The following is an 18,113-nucleotide window of genomic DNA, read 5'->3' on the forward strand; positions in this document are numbered from 1 at the left end:
GCGAATGCTCTCCAGTCCGCGCGCACTTCCTCGACACTATCTCGCCTCTCCTCGTCGTCTTTAACCTTTACCTTAAGGGTCGTCGCACTTTCTCCGACGATTGAGCGGTACCAGCTTACCTCGCGCGCGACACGCATCTACGTATCTAACAGCGCATTTTGGCCTCAGCATATGTCGCTTTGATGACGACTTCGAAACGTTGTTATTAGCTTCTGAAATACTTTCTTGAGTTTGTAAATCTTTACGTGCGAATAAAAATTAATTTATTAATATTTTTTTTTGGTCATCAAGTGGCGAGCATAGCGCGATAAAACACTTTAAAGAAAAATTTTTAATCAATCAGCGGAATGTAAAAACCTTGAATTTTTCTTTTATTTTTTCTTTTTTTATTAAAGAAGCAGATAAAGCCTGAATGTCTTGTAGGGTCTAGAGAGCTGAATGAAGTGATGGTCTCCATTCTTTGTAGTCAAGCTCAGTAGCCAAAGAACCTCGTAAACCAGCGGGACGTCACAAAAGAACTTTTTAGTCGAGATGAGCTGACTCGAGTCCGCTATCTATCTTTTGTTCATTAAGACATTGGATTAATTTTATTAAGAGTTTGTGTCAACAACGCTAAGAAGGTTATATTAAATTATAATACTATTTTACTTATTAAAAATCTGAAACAGCTCTTCAAATACTTCTCGCTTCTTTAAATTCGAACATTAATTGTATTTATTCCTTCAGAATGATTACGGAAGGGATTCGGGACACATTAAAGTAAATATTCAATATAATATTTGCCATAATAAATACTTGATATATGAACTCTTTGATTTTTTAGCCTGCGTAGGAAATAGTGGACGAAACACATTCACAAATGAGGGTCGCGTGGTCGGCTTCGCGTGACTGAAGTCACGATTCTCGCGTTCCTTTGCCGGTGGTGGAGCGGGAGCCAGTTAGTGAAAAAAAATAATACAAATCAAGCTGTTATAAAATAATCAAAACCAAGCTGACATTAATTCTCGCGGCTCGATGTGAACCAAACGAGAAAACTGAATCCACTTTTAAGTGGAAAACATCGTATTCGCTTATTTTTTTTATTTTAAATAAAATTAATTGATAATTATGAATTTTATGTTTTCCAATATATCTATTGGCTCTTTCGTTTGAGTTCCTTTCTGGGCGCGAAGCCTCCGTTTCACGAAGCTCTAGTAGTTCGTAATATCACGGATATTACGCTATCTCCGGAAAGCACTTAATATAATAATCGCAAAGAAAATAAAGTGAGGTATTCGTGAAACGTTAGGGATTGCACATATTAATGAACGGGCATTCAATTAGCAAAATCTCTCCGCGCATCTTGCATAAGACGTAACGCGACTATAAAATTAGTATCGAGCTACAATATGAAGTCCCGTAATAATTTGACTACTCTGTTAATACACGTCGACGTAGAAAGAACGAGTTTCGAAAGTCGCGAGGCAATCGATGGCCGAATCGATGAGAAATAACAATATCTTCGTGACATTTCCTATATGCCCACATAATGGCAATCGGCATTTATGGGGTCACTAATGAACCGGCTAAACGCAGCCGCGTTCTAATACACCGTTATAAGATAGTTAAAAGATAGTACCCTCATTTGACTTATCTGTTTTTGTAAGAAATTATCGCGAAAGTCGTCGCGACCGGTGCGTTTAATGTTTCCTGCATTCCCAAAATATTAAAGTGCCCGAATACCAAAGACTTTTCTTGCAACTATAATTATAATTAGTCAAGCCAATCTAATGAGATTTGCCAAATACCTGTTCTATATATTTTATTTCATTTCAATTATCTGTACGTTTGACTCGAGCGTCTTTTTATTTAGCATCTTATATTTTAAAATATTTTTTTACCGATTAAAAAATATTTTTAAGCGTTATACTTTTATATTTTTATTTGGTTCGTCGTTTGCGTTCACAATTATGGTATTATAAAATTAATTGCCTCGCGCGAAACGGAGAAAAAAAGAGACGCACAAGTCGCAAAAATTAAGGTGTGATACTACTTAAAAAAATACTTAGCTGCCGATAGACTAAACGGACCAAAGGATCGAGCTTGCAATTCGAATTTACGCAGGGTACGTAGGGGAAAAAAAGGGGGACAGGGCGTTTTAACGAATTAAATGTGTCAATCACGGGCTCGGAGTGTTGTCGGCCGCGGCTGCGTAACGAGGCGAAAAGATCCATTCCGCGTACAGCCGGACACGGAAGTATGGAAATGAATTTCACGTTTGGTCGCGTCTGGTTCTGCGTGCTGCGGTGTGGGTCACGGGTACCGAGCGGTGCCCAACCGGTCGGCGAGGACGAAGACGACGCGCTCTCGCGCCGAGCGTGACTCGTTCGCGGCCCGATGTGGGTCACTCACGGGGAACCGCGTTTCGCACGCGCTATTTTTCGTAACGAAAAGGAAAGCCGTGGCCGGCCGGCTTAGCAAAACCCGACTGATCTTGCGTAGGCCTCCCGAGCTTCTCGGCTACTCGGTAACGGTGCCTCGACCTACTTCCGTTCCCCAGTATACGCGCCGATATAGTTTAGCCAAGCATAGTCATCGCGCGGCAAGTGTGCCGCGCGGCCGCGCTTCCTTTGAACCCTTTCCGCGCGGCAGAAACACGAGGTTGGCTCGAGATCAAACGTTCCCCGGGACTCGAACTCGCAACTTGAGACTTTACAAGTTCTAGACGTCGCCGAGAATTCTAATATACGTAACTTTATACCGCGTGCGCACGCGGAAGAGGAGATGGGGTTGCGCGGAGGCTGGGAAACGCGATGCGATCCAGGGTGCTGCGAGATAAAGCGCCCGGCGCGCGGAAGTAGGTCGCCGCGGGGACCGCGCTGGCGAGCCATTTTTCACAACGAAAAGGAAAGCCATTCGGGCAAAATCTAGTCGATTTGCGTAGGCATCGGCCGTGCAGCCGGCTGTAACGGTGCTCCGGCCTACTTCGACCGCCTCACTAAGCGCGGGGGCTCGAGGCGCGAGCGCGGTATGGTTTCGGCTTGTAGTCACGGCACGGATATTCGCAGCAGGCCCCCGATGCGAGAAAGAATGAACGACTGGGGATACGGGTGCCCCCCTCGCGTACCCCGTCAATAAGACACGTACACATACGTGGACCAGGTGACACGGACGAACACTTCGATCCAAGATCGTCCCCCGCGGTGGAAAAAAATTCTTCCCTCCCGCGAGTAATCAGAAAGCCCCCCACGCGACGTTTAAGAATTTGTTGGGAATTTTATATGAAGATCGCACAATTTTTTGTTAAGGTGATGGAAGCTTATTTGCTGATGAATTTTTTAATAGGGAAATTTCTTTATTAAGACGCTAGCGGGTTAAATTTCTTATCTTTAAATAGTGAACCTATTTAAAGCATTTTTATTAATACTTTTATTTTAAGAGACTGTACGTTGGTTTTAATTTTTGTTAATCTTAATATCAAGTTTCTTGATACAGGATGCCTGCGTAGATAAAAAAAAAAAATATATATATATATAAATAACGCTCTGTTAAGTTTTTTAATTCAAACGGAGATGTACTCGCGGCCGAATCGGCATGGCCGAATTTGTCGTATCGCGCGAATACTCGGTGATCTCATTGATAAGTAGCCCACGGAGGCAGCGACGTAGGACTGAAAAAGCGGATGCCCGGCGCGATCCTCGCGCTCGCGAGGCCGCGATCGCGCCCGCGCTGCTGGATAACGGTACCAGGCGAGAGGGAACCCTCCCCGCGTCCTCTCTCTTTCGCTTCTAGAGCTGCGAGGAGCGGAGGGCCGAAGGAGGACTCGTGGCGGGAGGGAGCACCTATTCTGAAATGTTTACCGTTGACAAGGACGGGGTTTGAGCAACGACAAGGACGGCCTCCAAGTTGAGGTGGAGGAAGAGAAAGGGGAAGGAAGATGACGATGACGGTCGCACGAGGAAGCGACAGGCGGACCCGATTTGCAAGTTTCTCGTGACGCGGATGTGTCAATCGAAACTAAGAGGAGGAAAGGACATTTATTATGAGGGTCGCACGAGGAAACGCCGCGCGGACAATGTAAGGGCACCTTTCGCGCGAACGTGGTCCCCGTACCCTTCGTCGACAGGTGGGGTGAATGCACCGCATCCGTGAATTCGGAAGCGCGTAATTGCAATCGCACAGCAGCGGCTGTATTGACAATACAGCAACAATATTACAATATTACAATATTTGCAACACGTCAGGAAGTCAGCCTGTATCTGGAAATTTGATTGTTACGTCATAATAACAGGCGGCAATTTAATTTCGTACCCTTTGAATCCCAAGCGCTCTTCTCTTCCGATCGCCTACTTTTTCCTTTCGATGTATTCCTCGTTTTTTTTTGTTTTTTTTTTCTCTTTCTCTCTTTGCGTTGGATTATTTTTAGTAAGCCACGTAAGTTTCCGTGTGAAGAAATAATTGTTTAAATTTTTATCAAAGTTGAAATAAATAATTCTTGCGTTTAGATTAATATAAATTTAGTATATAAATAACGATAAAAGGAATGATAAGTTTTTAAATGATATTGTATGAAATGTGTGTTAAAAAAATAGTGCACATCGACAAAGAGTCTCGATATTTTTTCGATACAGGTAAGTGTCGGTACATTAATTATAAATGTATTTTTTAATTAATTAAGGTTGTACAAATTTAGTAATAAAATAAAACTAATAATATAAAATTATTAATGTAAGAAAAATTTTTTTATATCTTTCATAGCTTCTTACTTCTGCGTACGAAGTTGCTTATTAACGTAAAATAAACTTTATTAATTTTTTAACATTGCCTACTTTTCCTTTTACTTCCTTAATCTCTCGTCTTTCTATCAATAGTTGCTTCAGATTGCCTGCTCACTTCTAGACATATTTAATAAAATTCTAGACATATTTAATAAAACATATTTAAAAAAATATTGTTCGTAATTTATGCATCAAGTGCACTATTGCGACGTCGATACTAAACGGCTATGAATATTATTTTTGCAAGGAACTAACCTACTGAAACCGTTCTATTTGCAAATGCAACCTGCATCGCACTAATATTTGTACCCACTGCGTTCGCTTGGAATAATCTTCATCAAATTTCTTGTCAATGTCGTTATTATTTATATTAACTTATTTATTGGTGGTGCACGGTTAATCAATTTAACAATAATACTTTATATTCGCAATTATTAAAATATATTTTTCACCGTGATAAAATAAATTTAAATAATACCATTGTCTTTCTTTTTTGTACAGATCATCAATAGATTTACACCAGGAAAGATATTCAGCGGGACGTAAAATATATCTAATATATTTTAAGTCTAACGTCTAGCTCGTCATCGTTTTGAAAAATCGTCGGGGCCAAAATGAACAGCTATAAGATCGCGTTGAGGGAGACAACGGTACACATGATGGAGCTTTTAAACGTTGCTACGGGAAAAAAAATCAAGCGAGTTTTCAGACGCAGCGAATCACAATCGCGAGCAATTAGCGGAACAAATGGTAACTCATCTGTCGACATATAATCGATAGAAATTGGGGAAATTAATGGTACTGCTTGATGTAACTTAAGAAAAGCATGAGATTACGCACATTTTTATATGCAAAAGGAATTAAATTAAATGAAAAGATTTTTCAAGCCTTCTCGATTTAATTTAAATTCATTGTTAATTTCAAAATTGCACCTTTTTTTAATATTAAATTATTGAATAGTCACATTAATAAATATGCGTAGTCCTGGTATTTAGTACTCATTAGTTACCAATTCGTAAGTATTTTGCAAGTATTCGTAAGTATTAATTATTTTTAATACATGATTTTTGTCCCTCTAAGTGGTTGGTATCCTGTGTTGCTTTTAAAAAAATTTTTTTTTATACATATCCTCACACATTCGCGCTCATAAACTTACATGCGGTATATTAACGATCGGTTTCAGTCAAGTTATCAAGTTACATTGAATTTCTTTTCTTTCAGCTCGTCTACTGCCTCGTCCACGCCTATAAAATGTCAATTAAATTTAAAGAATCGCACGAATTCGGCTCGATAATTGTCGGGACGTACAAACAATATAAGCCCCGTGATTTCTCGCCAGGTTTCTCTTTATCTCGCCGATAGCATCGTTTTGTTACGGCGCAACAAAAATATATTTTTAAACGCGGTAATTTGGTCGACCGAAGTCGTACTCGGCCGGCTAATGTGCCACTAACCCAGTTAGCCGGAGCAAGTCTTTCTTCTCGGAGGAGAGGGATCTGCGTCTACCTGGCACGTACACACGCGCACGTACGCCCGCTCGCGCGCGGAATATGTAGGTGCGGGGATACGTGAAGCGCGTTAGAGCTTCACCGACTCGCGCGATGCACCCGCGTGCGTGTGCGTGTGCGTGCACGTGAGAGAGTACGGGTGCAATCGTTGGATCGTATCGGCTAGACCTACCTATCTATTCACCGTACCGAGCGTCCACCACGAGCACGTTGGCTACACGGCATGTCTCACGGATTTGCTCCTATTCATTTTCCTCTGGATTCATTTCTTTCTCTCTCTTTCTCATTCTTTTTCTCATTCTCTGTCTCATTCTCTCTCTCTCTTTTTCTCTTCTTCTTCTTCCGCATGAATCCGTCTCGATAATAAATTAGAATTCCCATGCGACAATCTCTTGCTTTTCTTTTAATCAAGCTCATTTATTATGTTTTTTATTTTGCACGCCGTAAATAATTTTATATTGGAAATTTATTTTTATCCTCTCGGTCTTTTCTATCGATTTTAATTATTAATTTAATTTTTTTTTTAAGTAGAAGCGATAATGATAATTAGTAATAGCGACAATGATTTGTAGCTTGAACTGGTATACGTTTATAAATATCTATAATTTGTGTGTAATTTTTAAATCTTGTCATCTCTTCCCCTTTATCTTTTATCGTTAAAGTAAGGCGGATATTAAATCTAAGAAATTGTATCAAAGCTTACATAGAAATATATGTTACAAATGAAGGTGCAGCAAATATTGTTTTATTCATAATAAATAAAGAATTGATTAATTAATTTATCCAGACCTACCTTCCGCCTCTGTCAATTGATGTCTCGTCTGTGTTCCAGGGTGCCACAGCTCCGCTAGTGGTTGCAGCTCCGACAGCGCAAGGGACTCCCGTTCAACGTTACCTCCTAGCCCGGAATTTTACGAGCAGCAGCCGGCGTCGAGGTATAGTGGCTGCGATCGGGTCTACGAGGCCTCGTACCAGATTGCCGGTCACCAGCCACTCGGCTACGACGGTAACTTTCAGGGCTATCAAAATTCGCTGTACAGTACCAAGTGCCCGCCGAATGACGGCGAGGCGAGCGCGCGCGGCGTCCTGAATCCGTCCTGCTGCTACAAGCTCCCATCGTCGCCGGAATCTCTCGGAAGTTCTCCAACGAATTCCGTCGTGTCGGCGCCTTCGTTGTCGCCTTACGGCGCGCCGAACCCCTGCGCGTATCCGGGGAATCGCGGCGTTTTCAGGTCCGAGCCGGCCCCGGCGACGTTCACCACGTCGCCCACTTCGACGAACGCGCGCAGCATCGTCGCCAACGACGCGACGTCGGCCACCGCGAGTTTGCTGTACAGAGAGGAACTGCCGTCCCCGAGCTACGGGACCAGGACGGAGTTTCACGGCGTGTGTCCGGGCGAACAGCAGCAATTCTCCAGTGGACCGCCGCCGTCGTCCCGCTTCGGCCAACCGAGTTATCCGCCTTACGGCACGACGTCAAACGCGTTGAAAATTCTGTCAAGCGCCAACCTCGCCGCCGGCGGCGACGGCACTTGCGTGGACCGCGGCGGCTTCCTGAAGGAGTACTCGCTGAGAGCGATTTCGGTGAAGGAGGAGCAGCACAAGCTTCAACAGGCGCCGGGCAATTCTTCCGTGGTGCCGGGTTACAGGCACGGTAACGTAGGCCTGTTCGCGCCGTTGGAATTAAAGGAGGAACCCGCGGTCGACGCGAACGTGGCTGGTACCGTCGCTCCGTCCGATCGCGGCGGCTTCAAGCAGCAATCCTTTTGCGCGAGCAGGAGCACCGGCGACGCGTCGCTGGTGGTGAAAAGCGAGGTCTTGCCGCATTATTTGAACACCATTTCGCCAACATCAGATATCGTCACGGAGATGAAATACGAGACGCAGTCGGGCCCTCCGGCGGCCCCGCCGCACTTGACCTCATCCGGCGTCGAACCGCCTCACAGTAGCCAAGGGACCGGGATCGTCGTGGGCAGCTCGCCAGGTGAGATCGACAGTTTACTGCTGCCCTGGACCAACGGGCCGGAATACATGGAAGGAGGAGTGACGGACGCGAAGCAGACGGCGGTCGCCTTCCAGGATAACTGGGACTCGCTCCTGGGCACGACGGTCTCCGAGCAGTCGTTACCGGACGTCAAGTTACTGCCGCTTCCGCCGTTCACTAATTACACGGGGCATCTTCAAATCAATGGCATCCCCGGACATCACTACCACACGATAGCCTCGTCCGGTCAAAGATCGTCGATCGAGGTGGGATCGGCGTCGCCTACACCCTCTTCCAACCAGGAGTTTTTCGAGTCTCCCGTGGTGTCTTCTAGCACGCCGTGTCCGCAAGCGAGTCAAAAGCAGCAGCAGCAGGCCCAGCAGCCGCAGCAAAATCACCAACCTCCGCAGCATCACCATCCTCATAACCAGCAACAGCAGCAGTTGCCGCAATCGACGCAGCAAATAATCTACGAGGACATGGAGGACATTGCGCAGATTATCGGGTCCGCTATCGCGGACACAACTGTTCCGGGGAACGGGAACGGCCCCAATTCCGAGCAGGACACCGACACCTCGAGGGATTGGATAGATATCGCCGATTGGATCACGGACTGCTCGCCCAAGACCCAAGAGACCACCTCGCCTAGCACTTTTGTATCGCATCAGATCTACGTGACTACGACCCCGTCGACGCAAACTCAGCAGCACGCTAGCTCTGCGTTACAGAATCTGCTTACGCAGAAACTCGATTACGCACCGCTGTTGCAGGCTAGGCTGCAAGCCGGTAACGCGAACCTCCAGAACACGTCGTGCGGCGAGACGCCGTCGTCGACGAGCCCGTATCCGCCGCTAAGCCCGAACAATCGAGTCTCCACATCCTGCAGTCCCGACGACATTTTGCATTCGTCCTTTGCCGCACCCTCCCATCCCCGAAAGAGGTCACGGTCCTCGCCGGGCTCCGGGTCGGCGCCCTCGAAAAAGGGCGGCCCGGCCGCCGGCGCCGCGGCGTTGCCCTATGGCACGGAGTCGAGCCTGATGAGCGGCAAGGACAAGCCAATACATCGGTGTCATATTTGTCAAAGAGGTTTCCTAAATAAGAGCAATATTAAGGTACACCTGCGTACGCACACGGGAGAGAAGCCTTTCCGGTGCGACGTGTGTAGTAAGGCTTTCAGGCAGAAGGCGCATCTCATTAAGCACCAGCAGATTCATAAAAGAATCGGCAGGGATTAGGCCGCTCTTTCCGACCGAGCTGACGCGTTTGTTAAGATAGAAAATAACGTAAGATTTTTTTTTTTAATATCTCTTTGACGGTTCCATCGGTGCATTGACTTGCAATTGACGCGACTCCGCTCCTATGCCGACTCTGCATCCCGAAATCTTTCGAGTGTTCGCTCGTATGTGTACATAAAAATAATTATATATATAAATATATAAAATATATATTAAAAATTTATAAATATATTTATATATAAAATTTATTTGCGAAGTTGAATATATTTATATATACAATTTTTCGTATGTGTACATACATGTAAATACTTATTTAACCCGGTAGACGGGTAAGGAACCCAGACAACTTAAAAAATTCAATACCTTCTCCGAAAACACTTCTCTACTATGTGATAATTTTTTATATCGAGAGCTATCGAGATAGAGATATATACGGGCTTCGTCGTCGACGACGGCTAGTTTTTATCTAAAGGTAACTTTAATTCATTAATTGTACTTTGATTACTGTGTTATCATGCCGGCTGTACTGGTGCGTTCGCCACGCGTGAAGAACAGTGGTCTCCTGGGTCTTGAACGAGTGGTACGTGGTTCAACGGGCAGTACCAATTCAGTTCATCGCGGCGCCTGTGCCCTGCGAGGGAGTATTTCCGAAAAAAAAAATAAAAATAACAAAAATCTGTTACGTCAAGTTCGGCGCGAGAAAAGAAAGTGCTATTATTTGAGAGAAACGTTCTCCATGCCGCTTCGGACAGAATCTCGCACCCGGTCTCTTAATCACCTCGAATATTCACGTAGAAGTATCACGCGGGACTGAAAATCTTTCTCTCGCTTCCTTCCACCCCGCGATGCTCGGCTGCCCCAGGCAGCGACATTTTTCAACCTGACTCAACGTTCGCGGACGCAATTAGGGTCGAAGGAAGCGAAGGAGACGAATTAATTCCACGCTAAGACGCGGTCGGGCGTGCTGTTCGCGCTCAAGATGTACCTAAACTCCGAACGTAGCGCTTAAGGACTAGCTTTTAGTTGCCTCTTATTTATATCGCTTTTATTTTACGCTATTCCGACACCTCGTTCTTCATTTTATTTATCCTCTCTTCCTCTCATTCTTTCGCGACACTCTACTTCGCGTACCTTGTAAGATAGCCGTCTTTATTTAAGCTTCCCTGTCCCCCTTTTTACCGGCCCTTTTAGCTTACGACCTCACGTTATCGTGTGTAAAATATTGACAAAGGTACTTAAGTTGCACCACCCTCCGCGACGAACAGATCTATGTACGGGTCTCGCTCCTTTCTCCTCCTGTAACGCTAGATCGAAAGGGCGTGCGTCGAGAGTCGCGAGTTTTCGACGGATCGACAGCTAATGACTTTTTTTTTTTCTCCCCCGCAATTAATATATTTCGCGCAGGAGAACGCGAGGATGTCCGCGGAGCCCGATGTTAGTCGCCGGGCGCGCGGGCCCTCGCTTCATCTGTCGCGGCCCGCTCGATCCTCGAATCCTCGCTGCAACCGCCGCTTCCGTCGCGGCGGCCGCCGATCACGTAATTTGTATAAAGTCGTATGCATTGTACAGTGCATTATTTATGAGAAACTTGATGTTCAATTAAATGATTGTTACCGCAATACGGACTTAGTCATTTGTATCTCGTGCCGACATTTCAATCCCGCTCTTTATACCATTTTCGCGCCTTCCGTTTTCCAGACGTTCTCCAGCACTCGATTTCGGTGGCGGCGCTTTATCAGAAATCACGTTCGCGGTCCTGCGAATAAACGTAAGCGGTCACCAGCGGACAGAGATCCCGGTTGCGAAGACACCTCGGGAGAGAGAGGAAGGCCGAAGATAAGCGCATAACGCGCATTTCTGAGACTCGAGAAACCGTGGCGTTGCGACGGCGCGAGTAATTTTTACACGAGAGCCGCACGCGGAACTCGGACAATTGATTTTTTTCCATTCACCGTTAGGTTTCGGGAGAAATAAAGGCGAAGGAGGTATGAAGATCCGGGAGCGGATCGCGCGCATGCGATGCGGTTTTTCGTGGGATACCCGAGTCCCACGTTTCCTTCCGTGGAATTTTGCGACCTACGCCTTCGGTGTTCGCGTCGTGATTAAGTTCGGCCGGCTCTTATCACCGTCGCGGGATATCGCTCGGCGATAAGCGCAGAGTCGCGGGGTCTGATCTCGGATAGTCGTCGCAGCTCGTCGGCTTCCGGACCTCGGGCGAAATTGCCGGCGAGGTTCTCTGACAAAGGATGCCGGTTGAAAAGGATATCTGGGACACTTTTGCGCGGTGGTTTACGTACCGATGCTTGCGCCCTGTGTATATATGAACCGCGAATTATTGTTGAATGTAATGATATAACGGGTTTACGGTCCCGAAGGTTATGCGGTTCGTCGCGCGATCTTGCCTCCTCACCGTGGAATAAGAAGAAGCATGAATTCAGTGCGGATAGGACGCCGAGGTGGCGAGGGGATAAAGGGGGAGGGGAAAGAAAGAGACGTGGACCTTTTATTTCTGCCCGGCAATGAAAGACTTGTGATCGTACACGCGAATCGTAAAGAAAGGTACGGCCACAATGCGTCTAACTGTACCGTTGATTAATTCACGCAACAAACGTATAAGGCGTATATAAGGGTATCGATTCCCGGTGCATAGCTAACATTCACGCGTAATGTCGTAAAACAGTTTGCGCAACAAATACAGAACGGGAATGAGTCGAGCCGGACAATCGAGGAACTGCCGCGAAGAACCCGTAAACCAGCTAAAAAAAGATTTTTAAAAAAGTTAAATAAAATAAATATAAATAAAAAATATTTAAAAAATATTAATACAAATGATGTGCCTCCGTAATGACCATTTCACAGATTATTTAGCGCTTACGGCCGGCTGGGAGAAAAGGCACGACATCAAAAACGAAGATGACGGACACGTAGATGACTCGAACGAGCGGAGGCTAAATCAAAAAGGAGGGGGGGGGGAAGAGAACTGGCCCCCGTGGTACCGCGGTTCCCATAACGCGCCCGGGCCGGACCAGTGACCCAAATTTTTGGGGCCGCCGCCGGCGCAGCTTCGTCCCCACAGCCTTCGATATGCCGGTGCTTCCTCCCGTTCTCCATGTCGCCACGGGTGCGTAAAAGGCTTCGGAGATCGATTCGTTTCGAAGCGTGGACGGAATCAAATCGTGGCTCGACCGGCGATAGAAAAAGAGGAAAGAACGGAAGAGAGAAGAGATTTAATTCGCGCCATATTGCATACGCTCATTTAGCGGCTTCTGTTAGTCGCGATGATTGTGTCATTTACGCGCGGAAGATGCTGCACCCCGCCGGACCCCGGCCATCTGCCAGCTTCGTAGCCCAGATATCTGAGACGCGTATGAAACCCGATACGCTGCTAAAGACAATTAACGAAATGCTTCTTCGGAATGTTTCTTGCGTATCGAATGATTTTTCTATCGCGCGTATAACTTCGTATTCGAAATACCTGTTTCACAGACACGATGGTCCGCAGATTCGTATGCAAACGTAGTCGAATAATAACGCGGGGCGCGGCAGGCATCTCTCGATGCGGGTCGCGTGTGCGACGAGATAATTAAGTACTGTGTTACACAGTCGTTCTCTGTAACAACGCCGCGGTACTAGGTAAGTCAGGACGAGATTTCCGCCGCGTTTCTTTGACGAAAATCTCGCGCCCGTTAAGCTCGTGATACTTTTCTCGCGACTTTTTCGGATGCAAAAGAGCGCGGCCGAATCGGTTCCGTCTATCACCGGGTGGATGTAATTTTTATTACATCGGCGACGACACCGCTGGCAAGGGGGAGACGCAACCGGATGCAGCACGGAGGACCCGGCATCAATTACGCCCGTCAAAGGAGACAATGGACGATTCTCTCTTAGCGTGCACGGCGCCGGTAGGCAGCGTGTAGTTTTTACTGTGGAACCTCCTTAAAGAAAGTCTTTCACCGTGTACACGAAGGAGGAGCGCCGGAGTGTCGTTGTCGGCCGCGAGGGACGGAGAGGAGAACGAAGCGGTGGAGAACGACCGGAGGGAGAAGGGCAAAGAGGTACGAACGAAGGGGGAGGACCATGTTATACTACTTTGGTATACTTCGTCGTCGGTACCAGGCAGCGATGTTCCACTTACACGGCACACTTTGCGAGCCGCCTCGCTTCAGGATCCTGAAGAGTGGGTCTGTCTATCCTACGGTGCCGATCGCGCGTCGTTAGGCAGCCTCGCGTACACGAAATACCCGGCACGAAATTTCTGCGAGACCCGCCGCAGACGTTAACGAACGTGTTTCTTTCTTGCCCTTTTTGTTACCCTTTTTGTTTCTCTTTCTTTCTCTCCGTAGCTCGCGATGGAACCGGAGAAATATTGAGAATGATTTTTGCCGAGCTTGGCCGTCGAAACAAAGAGCAGAGTGGCTTTTTCGGCGCAAGATATTTTTTTTTTTTTATACGAAAGAAGCTTAATCCGTAAAATTTAGGGAAGTCTGTATTATTTTTTTAATAAAATAAAGCCGTATTTTATAATTGTTTGTTCTCGCAAACAAAGTGGAAGTCGACGCAAGGTATTTCTCTCATTTTGAATACGATTACGTTATCAGTTTAAATACTTGAAATAAATAAGTGCTATCGTTTGATGTAGGACACGCGATCTCAATATAACGAGAGAGTAGGAGTGCAATTAAAAGTGCATGTTGAACGGAGACATTAAAATTAAACCAGTAGAGTTATATTTTTTTTTTTTTTCTTATAAAATATCATGTTTCAATGTTTCAATCGATAAAATTTCGAGTGACAAAGTAAAGAAATGTGTCCTCTACTTTCTCGATATGCTGAGAATCGCGCGCTAATCCGACGTGCCATTTTATTCGTGTTACACGTGCGCATCTCGACGCGATTACGAGCGAACTAGGACAAGATGAAAACCGACATACTTGCGATTATGCGCGCGAATTTGGCTGCACCCGTTGCATGAGGGGAGGGTCTCCCTCGCTCGCTGGAGGATTCCTCGACGTTTCGTTCACCCGCGTCTTTTACCGCTGACAAAAATACCGCGTCACGCTCGCGACGGAGATTTTCGGATTCCCGTTGAGAAATCGAAATGACGTCGAGTCGCGCGCCTCAAGTTCGACACGCTTTCGAGAGTTTGAGGAAAGTCTTGCGACACAAGGCGGCGTATCTACGTGCACATGAAAATCGCAAGGTCGGAGCTGCGAGGCAATGCCGACCTGTGAAACGATATCGGTTCGCCGAACCTAAATGACCAACGAGTTCGCGCGATTATAATATAATAAAAATATATAATATAATAGTTTGTATAGTATTTTAATAAATCGCGATCGCATTCGTGGAATCGCACATTCGGCTTAAACAATATTCAATCCGTGCTCTAAAAGCTGCTTAAACTCCCCGCGGGGAAACTGTGACGTTGATTCTGTCGGATGTAAATTATGCCAGCCGTGGACCGATCGGAGACGCGCGCGAAACAGATCTGCGGCCGACCGAGCGGAACCGGAACGCTCTTAACCCGCGATTATCTTGTCAATTTTCTCGGCGATGAGTTTCCAGTCATAAATGACAAAGATAATCTCCGCGCCGCGTAATCGTACGTGTTATGTACGCGCCGCGCGAGCAGCAAACGCATGCACGCATTACGCTCAGGATACGTCTTATTTCTTCTCAGCTTCTCGAAGGAAATAAAGATCGTCACGCGTCACAGGCTGGCCCAGTTTCCGCGTGGCTGACGATTATTTTGGCGTGCTGTGCGCCCCGATAACGAACCGATAACAATTGATAATAAAAATGCAACGCGTAGAAAGAAGCTGGAGAACAAAGCTGAATCGAGCGTCTCAAAGGTGCGTTTTCAATTTGAAGACCGCGAGATCTTCTTTTCCCCTTTCGCTCATCTCTCATTACCATCGAATGCGCGCCGCGCAAAAGGAGCAAAGGGGGCGAGGAGAGAATTTCGCAAATGGACGAATAATTAAAGGCGATTCGGATCATGTGAGTGGTACAGTTCACACAGGTACATCTCCTTCTCAATGGACGCGACTGGTGGGTACGGCAAGTGAGCAACGACGCTCTCGTCCTGACATCTCTCTCTCTCTTTCTCTTTCTCTCTCGCGTGGGCCCCCCGGGGTTCCACGGTTCTCCATTCCCGTGGTAAAGTTCCCATCGTCGTATCGCTCGCACTTCAGGCGTCCTCGCGAGATGCGCAACCTCTCGCCGCCGAGATCGTGTCAGAAAGATACGCACCACCGACGCAATCGTTTTACTTTATGCCGGCCCCGGAAACAAATGGACCACGAATTTATTTTCATTTATTATTAATTAACGGTTTGACAACATATATTTTTGAAAAATTGCCTCTGCTACTTTGATTCTGGCGACTGGCGCGCGATAACGAACACGTGTTGTTAGAAACAGTTAAGAATTATTAGCCTGTCGACTAATAATAACCGCGAGTCATTAATCGCGCGTAATTCAATCCGTGTTTATTGCATTGGACGGTTTTGCCGTCAACGGCGTGGAATTATTCCGAAATAAATGGATTTCTTGTTTTTTTTTTTTTTTTTTTTCTTTCTTTTGCCGACACATCTAATCGCGGGCCGAATTAAAATGAAAAGAGCGTGGAAGAAAGGAGAGAAGCCACGCGAGAGAGAAAGAGAAGTACAGTTAAGAATTCGTCGCACGTAAAACCGCGGTATATCTATCTGTCTTTTATCTGATGCTCCATTTAAATAGGAATGCTTAATTACCATTGTGCGCTATCTTCCAGTCACCATATGTAACGGGAAGCCGAGAAGCTCGTCTCGATATCGATATCGCGGACTCTTCAACTAAGCTAATCGCGAGCTTCGGAAAACGCGAGACCGACCGGAAATAAGTGTTTGCAAGAAGCGAATCCTTTAAGAGTACGATGAGGAATCGCGTTAACCAGATCTTTTTCATTAAAGAAACAAATGATGCCTCCACGCGACAGAGCCAACGCATAACGATTTCGTGATTTATGAGAATTATAACGGCATGGAATGATTTATAGCGTGGCTCTGCGGAAATGAAACAAAGATTTGCCGCTGTTGGGAAATGCGATCGAGAGAGTCGCGCCTTTGAAACATAAACGCCCGAGTGGCCACCATCTATTTCTATTTTTTTTTTCTTTCTTTCTTTTTTTGATCTCGTTCGTTCTTTCTGCTCCGCGAAGATTGAGAAGAGAATAACATCTTAGATCAGAGCGACAGAGTACCGCGCCGCTGATAATTAATAGAAAGCTGCTCAGCTCGCAGCTCGCTTCCGCTTAAAAATGGTAATCGATTTCGGACTGGCTACACGTGATTTTCGTGCGGCAGAAATTTTTGACAGGATCCCAGGAGATTTCACTGGCGCGCGGCCGACGTGACGCCAAGAGAAATCGAACTTGATCGTTAAGCGAGTCGCGAATCGCGAGCTCGGCCCATTAGCCGCGTTCAAACTTCCATCGGAAGACACAGGCGGGAGGAAACTTATCGTTGATAACGATCGGCGCCTTACGATGGACCGTCGCGCGAAAATAGAAAAAATAAAAATAAGCGGAATGTAGAATCGTATAATTATATAACGTCCGGATCCCGTTCGTCAAACGGCGATGGGCAGTGCGGCGAAATTCCGCGGCGGGAATCATCCGCGTGAAAACGAGGGGAGAAAGACGGAGGGAGGCTGTCCACAAATCTTCCTCCGTTTCCTTTTCATCCCGATCTACGCAAATCCTACGATCCACGCGGTAGAAAGCCTCTCGAACATCGACTAGCGCAAGTTGCGACTCTTTATGCCGCGTGCGTGCTACACACGTGGCCGCGCGCTGTCATGTACATACATACATATATATGTATATATTATGTATATACATGTACATGTATGTGTGTGGGCATCGACTCGTCTTTACTAGCTTAAGTTAAACCGCGTGTCTCTCCCCGCGCTGGCGGGACCTTGTTTCATGACCCACATAAAGCAAGGCCGTTAACACTACTCACGACTCCGCTCACACACGCGCAAACACACGCACATCTACACCTTTACGCGCGTTCGTGTAAAGGTTCTATGGAGAAGGCTCACGTGGAAACCCCCCTACCCGAGATAGCGCGCGGCACCCATCGGACCCCCGCGCGAGATGGCCCCGAATCGGTACCACCTGGCGGAGGATCGCGCGGAGATAACAAACTCGGAGATATGCCTCGCTCTCAGCCGGCGCGCGGCGTGTGTGTCACTTTTAAACAGCCGCGATTAAATCGAGAGCTCTCTGACCCGGTCGTTCTCGACGACCTATTAAAGACCGCGATTAAAGTATACGGGATTTCGATTAAAGCGCGATATTAAAGGTTTCATTTTTAATTTAATTTCCCACGAGATTCACGAGAAAACGATTGTCCGCCTCTTTTTCTCGAGGCCCCGAAGAACTGTGCTCGAGTTTTAAAACGCAGGCACACGAAATTATTTAGGCTAGCGTTTCCTCTTTTATATTTTTTTCGCCTCCAAAAAAAAAAAAAAAAAAAAAATTGGTTGTTAAGGAATTAAACTTTCGGAAAGGCGCGAGGAACCATACGCGACATACATTGCGGTTGTAACGAAAAACCTAGCACCAGCTTTTAGACGAAAT

At 46.4% G+C, this 18,113-nt stretch overlaps 1 protein-coding gene across 1 annotated transcript; it reads left to right on the forward strand.

The window, feature by feature from the left end:
* Nucleotides 1–7,090: 7,090 nt before the first annotated feature.
* On the forward strand, nt 7,091–11,237 carry Ich (zinc finger protein ichor; the record flags this gene model as incomplete). The annotated part of the gene is made up of 1 exon (XM_070657772.1): nt 7,091–11,237. A coding segment is annotated over one exon (2,394 nt), but the record flags the coding sequence as incomplete, so codon positions are not given.
* Between the last annotated feature and the right edge of the window lie 6,876 nt (nt 11,238–18,113).

Source organism: Cardiocondyla obscurior, linkage group LG06, assembly GCF_019399895.1.
Source record: "Cardiocondyla obscurior isolate alpha-2009 linkage group LG06, Cobs3.1, whole genome shotgun sequence".
In the NCBI taxonomy this organism is placed as follows: domain Eukaryota; kingdom Metazoa; phylum Arthropoda; class Insecta; order Hymenoptera; family Formicidae; genus Cardiocondyla; species Cardiocondyla obscurior.